Below are 6000 nucleotides of genomic sequence, written 5' to 3'. Positions count from 1 at the left end.
TGGCACACAGGCTCAGTAGTTGTGGCTTGTGGGCTCTAGAGCGCAAGCTCAGTAGTTGTGGCACACGGGCTTAGCTGCTCCACAGCATGTGGGATCTTCCCGGACCAGGGCTCAAACCTGTGTCCCCTGCATTGGCAGGCGGATTCTTAACCACTGAGCCACCAGGTAAGTCCCTGTAAAAGGCATTTTAAAACAAACTATTTGATAGTGCCAAACATGTTGTTACACTTTGTAACTAAGCATACAGCCTTGTAAAAGAATGACAGAGATTTTTCAAAGCAACGTAAGAATGATAAACAGGTATGAAATGCGAAATTGTTCCTTGAATGCAGAACTAAGACAGAACAATGGGAGGAAATTACTGAACGCTGTTTTAATGAGGTAGACACTAAGGCTTTATGTGCTTTGTGTGTTTTCTTTAATCATAGCTACAAAATCAGAACCTAGAGAAACTTGTACCCTTCAAATATATACAGATCCACAATCCCTTTTCTGTAGTTTTGAAACCCTCAAAGCTCTGAAAGATGAATTTTTAAAAATTAATCTGGGGCTTCCCTGGTGGCACGGTGGTTAAGAATCCGCCTGCCAATGCAGGGGATATGGGTTCACTCCCTGGCCCGGGAAGATCCCACATGCCGCGTAACTAAGCCTGTGCGCCACAACTACTGAGCCTGCGCTCTAGAGCCTGCTTGCCACAACTACTGAGCCACGTGCCACAACTACTGAAGCCCGCGCACCTAGAGCCCATGCTCCGCAACAAGAGAAGCCACGACAATGAGAAGCCTGCGCACCGCAACGAAGAGTAGCCCCCACTCACCACAACCAGAGGAAGCCCAGCACAGCAACGAAGACCCAATGCAGCCAAAAATAAAAACAAACAAATTTATAAAAAATAAAAAATTAATCTGTGCAAATTCATCTGCAACAGAACATGACCCGAATGACGTGATGTCATTTATGGTCTTCATTTATTTTACGTAGTGTACTTTTCAAACATTTTTCTACAGGTACATTAAGATGCTGCTTGGGAGGTGTTACGCACCGTATTACTTTCTAAAATACGCAAATTCCTGGATTCCAAACACGTCTGGTCCAGGAGTTTCAAATAAGGGATTATGGTCCAAATTAAATATGATGCAAACATTGATTCAAGGAATGGACATAGTAGAGCGTCTGACTTCCCAAAATCTGATTTGGACTAATATAGATTGCATTATATAGTCAGTAAAAAAGCAATCATGCAAATCATTAAGCCAGTATTTATTGAACGTTCATGGGATAAGTAACATGGCACCGTGTAAATGAAGCATTCATCAGTGAGTACCATCAGTCTTTTATAGGTGAACATCATTCGCATCGCACAATTGATTTAATGACACGTGCTTAACACGTTGGTATTTATAATTTTCCTAGGTTACCAGTAAATTTTTGGAAGAGGTTCTTTAATGAAAATCCCTTTTATTCTTGTTTTGCTTTTTTTACAGGGTGTTCATAGGAATGGAAGCACTGTTTCCTTGCCAGATTCCTTATTGCTGTATCTTATGAACCTACATAATCTTGGGGAAGAGCCTGTGCTTAATGATGACAAGCCTGTCACCAGTGTAGCAACAACAGTCTAAGGGCAAAAACGAACAAAAAAGAAGCATTTATATTCAACAAGGAAGTCATTTCAGTCAGCAACTGTGCTGCATTATTTTTCCAAGATGAACCGATACACAACCATGAGACAGCTGGGGGACGGCACTTATGGGAGTGTGCTGATGGGCAAGAGTATCGAATCAGGGGAGCTGGTGGCCATCAAAAGGTACCATGGGCAACACTGCCAAGTTTGCCGATCTTTCTTTTCCTTTGCTTGCTTGAGACTGTATACAAGTACAGAGAGAAGTCTGGTTTAGACCCCATGCTCGTTAGGCTAATATGGAACGCCATTCTGGAGAAAACACTGCCAAAAAGGAGTTCAGCTGATCCCCACATATGTTAATTTTCTGATTTGTCCAGCTACATGGGCAAATCAAAAAATATAAGGGCTCTGCTTTTCATGCATGATACATTTGAACTGAAACTGAAGGTAATTGTGGAACTTAAAGTTGAGTACAGAGTAGAGCTTATTGTTTCTTTGAAACAATACGTCTCAAAATCAGATGGTATTCATAGTATCAAACTGAGCTCTGAGTGGCATATGGAATTTTCCCGACCTTACCAATTAAATAGAGTTAATTATTATTATCTTATTTCTTTAATCCACTGTATCTGTTATCTATCATATGTAAAAAAATAATTACCCCAAAGCTTAATGATTTAAGACAAGAACAAACATTGATTAATTCACAGTTTCTGTGAGTCAGGAATTTAGGAGTAGCTCAGCTGTGGTTCGGGCTACAGGTCTCTCATGAGGTGACAGTAAGAGGTGGGCCAAGGTCACGGTCATCTGCAGGCTGAACCAGGGCTGGAGCACCCATGCCCAAGGTGGTTCCCTGTATCAGTCTGCTGGGGGTGCTACAACGAAGTACCACAGACTGGGTGATTTAAACAATGCATTTATTTCCTCACAGTTCTGGAGGCTAGAAGTCAGAGATCAAGGTGTCAGCTAACATGGTTGGTTCATGTAAGACCTCTCTCCTTGGCTTGTAGATGGCTCTCTTCTCCCCATGTCTTCACATGATCGTCTCTCTGTGCATGTCGTGTCCTCATCTCTTCTTATGAGGACATCAGTCATATCGGATTAGGACCTACCCTAAAGACCTCACTTAACCTGAATCACCTCTTTAAGGTCTACCTCCAAATACACTCTGAGGTACTGGGAGGTCAGGACTTCAACATAGGAATTTAGAGCATCATTTGGCTCATACTTGGCTTCTGTAGCAAAGTTTAAGCCACAGACTGGGTGGCTTAAACAGCAGAGATTTATTGAGACAGTTTTGGAGCCTAGAAGTCTAAAATCAAGGTGTCAGCAGAGTTGGTTTCTTCTGGGGGCCGGGAGGATAGGATCTATTGTAGGCCTTTCTCCTTGGCTTATTCATGGTATTTTCTCTCTGTATCCCTCCCACATCAGCTTCCCTCGATGCCTATCTCTGTGTCCAAATTTCCTTTTTTCATAAGGACAAAAAGAGGCCTCAGTTTCTCTCTATATGGGGCTCTACAGACAGTCACTTGAGTGTCCTCATGACGTGGCAATTGGTTTCCCCAGAACGAGTCTTGGAAACTGACTACAACATCAACTAAATGATGATGATCTAAAATTTAAATGCTTTAACAAATGTTCATCAAATGTTAAAAACTTTACACTATCATGATCTAAAACTTTACATATATAAGAAAATATTTTTATAAAATATTGTTAAATAGCCATTATTATCAAATAAGTAAATGTACAATATAAAATAACCGAAATGAAAAATAGGAATAAGAAGAAACTTCCCTGACTTGAAAGGTGAAATATTACAGGTACTTCTTGTAAAGTTGGTTTTAAGACCAGAGTGCCTGCTATATCCCCTACTGATCAAGATTGAACTGGAGACCCTAACTAAGGCAACAAGAGAAAAAAATAATAAATGAGGTGTAGGTATCAGACAAAATGAGATGAAATCATCCTTATTTGTTGGTTAAGCAATTATGTAAATTCACACAGATAAATACTTCATTACACATAAAGTTATACGTAAAAATATCTTTAAAAGGACTGTAAAGATTTACATAAACTTCGTGAAAGCTGTGGCTTCCGGGGAGAGGGGGTAAGAAAATGAGAATGAGGGTTGGGTCTCGTGGTATCATTTAAGGTTATTACCGTTGGTTTGTTTTCTGTAACAAAATGTTCATTATTCCTTCTGTGTGGCAAGATCATGTGTTTGTTTCAGTCTTCAATTTCATAAAATGGGGAATTGGGCCTCACCTGCATAGAACTGGGTAAGACCTTGAGAGAAGTGAGAGGTCACATCCTTTAAGCAGTCAAATAGATTGAATGCTGAGAAGAAGTCATACGTGTATAATTTAGGAAAGCTTTCCGTGTATGAAATTAAAAAAACTAACCAAAAGTAAATTAAATAGGGATTTATTTGTTTCACATTGTAAAATGTTTTGAGGTAGGTAGCCCAGGGCTCATACCTTGTCTCAATGCTGTTATCACAGACCTAGGTTCTTTTGTCTTCAAAACATAGCTGCAGTAGGAGAGGGTGTGGAGAACAGGGAACCCGCGTACATTGTTGGTGGGAATGTAAATTGGTGCAGCCACTATGGAGAACAGTATGGAGGTTCCTCAAAAAACTAAAAATAGAGTTACCATATGATCCAGCAATCCCACTCCTGGGCATATACCCAGACAAACCTATAATTCAAAAAGATACATGCACCCCTGCATTCATAGCAGCACTATTTGCAGTAGCCAAGACATGGAAGCAACCTAAATGTCCATCGACAGATGAATAGATAAAGAAGATGTGGCACATATATGCAATGGAATACTACTCAGCCATAAAAAGGAATGAAATAATGCCATTTGCAGCAACATGGATGGACCTAGAGATTATCATACTAAGTGAAATAAGTCAGAAAGAGAAAGACAAATATCGTATGATATCGCTTATATGTGGAACCTAAAATATGACACCAATGAACTTATCTGTGAAACAGAAACAGACTCACAGACATAGAGACCAGACTTGTGGTTGCCAAGGGGGAGGGGGTCAGGAGAGGGATGAACTTGGAGTTTGAGATTAGCAGATAGATGAAAACTCATATATAGAATGGATAAACAAGGTCCTACTATACAGCACAAGGAACTATATTCAATATCCTGTAATAAACCATAATGGAAAAGAATATGGAAAAGAATATATATAGACATGTAACTGAATCACCTGGCTGTGCAGCAGAAATTAACACAACATTGTAAATCAACCATCCTTGAATAAAATAAATTTAAAAACATAGCTGTAGCAGTCTAGGCCTTGAGTGTGAATTCCGAGTAAGAAGAAATAAGGAAGAGCTGAAACAGTTACTGTCAGTCAGTTGCTGTACTTTCTTCTCATTAGGAAAGCAAAAGCTTTCCCCCACCCCTCTCCAGAAGACTTCTGGTTTCTCCTCAGTGGCCAGGAGTGTGTCACGTGGCACACGTAGCAATAAGAGAAGCTGGGAAACTGAGTACTTAGGTGGCCATTTTGTATCCCTGGGTTAAAGCTGATCTATGTTAATAAAGAAGAGAAGAAAAGTGGCTCTTGGATAGACAAGTCATAGTGTCTGCCACATTCAGTATCTACTATGTGCCAGACAGTGTTCCTACCCTAATTAAAGACAGAGTAAAAATGAATAAGAAGAGGATGAGTCATTCGGAAGGCTTGCAAAAAGTTTAAAAATTCATTCAACACATAATTGTTAAGCTACGATTACACTTGGTGCTCGGGACAAATGGGGATGGGATAGATGAGTTATAAATAGACCAACAAATTAGAAAAGTTACAACACAAAATATGATAAGTCCTATGATGGGGGGATACCGGGGCCTATGGGAGCACAGAGAAGCAGTGCTGGAGAGGTATCTTGGAAGGCTTCCCCCATAAAATGAGATCTCGAGAATGACAAAAAATTCTCAAGAGGAGGGGAAGAATATTCCAAGTTGTAAGAATAATATGTATGAAGGCCTAGAAGCAAGAGAGTTTTTCCCTTGGGAAATTTAATTTAGGTCACTGGTAAGAAACCTTATGGTATCTGCTGCCATCTCCAAAAAAAATCTGTAACAGAATTCATTCTAGGGGGTGTTGGTAAGATCCCCGCACCTCATTTAATTAACAAATATTACTAAGCTCTCTGCCCTTTAAGGACCTGAGAGGCTATTCCATTCCTGAGGATCTCCTGTTTGTGGGACAGCTCCTCAGGACCCCAGCTGTGGGTCTCGAAATCCATCCATCCATTTAGTAAACATTGATTGAGCACTTACTATGTGCCAGAAACTGAGCAGAAATGTGGAGGTGTCCTCAAGGAGCTTGCGTGTGAGGAGAGGGGAGAAGG

The 6000-nt window shown here is 40.4% G+C and overlaps 1 protein-coding gene across 1 annotated transcript in view; it reads left to right on the top strand.

Annotated features, from left to right (window-relative positions):
• The first annotated feature begins 1436 nt into the window (after positions 1–1436).
• MAK (male germ cell associated kinase) overlaps positions 1437–6000 on the top strand; it is a 40395-nt gene continuing 35831 nt past the window's right edge. Inside the window, exon 1 of the mRNA XM_022586649.3 lies at positions 1437–1804. Coding sequence (XP_022442357.1) covers positions 1704–1804 — 101 coding nt within the window. The 5' untranslated portion in view covers positions 1437–1703. The remainder of the gene's footprint in view (positions 1805–6000) is intronic.

The sequence above is a fragment of the Delphinapterus leucas genome, chromosome 10 (genome assembly GCF_059928025.1).
Source record: "Delphinapterus leucas isolate spDelLeu-1000000601 "Yukka" chromosome 10, BTC_Dleu_Yukka2, whole genome shotgun sequence".
Taxonomy (NCBI): Eukaryota; Metazoa; Chordata; class Mammalia; order Artiodactyla; family Monodontidae; genus Delphinapterus; species Delphinapterus leucas.
This window is presented reverse-complemented; position numbering and strand designations above follow the sequence as displayed.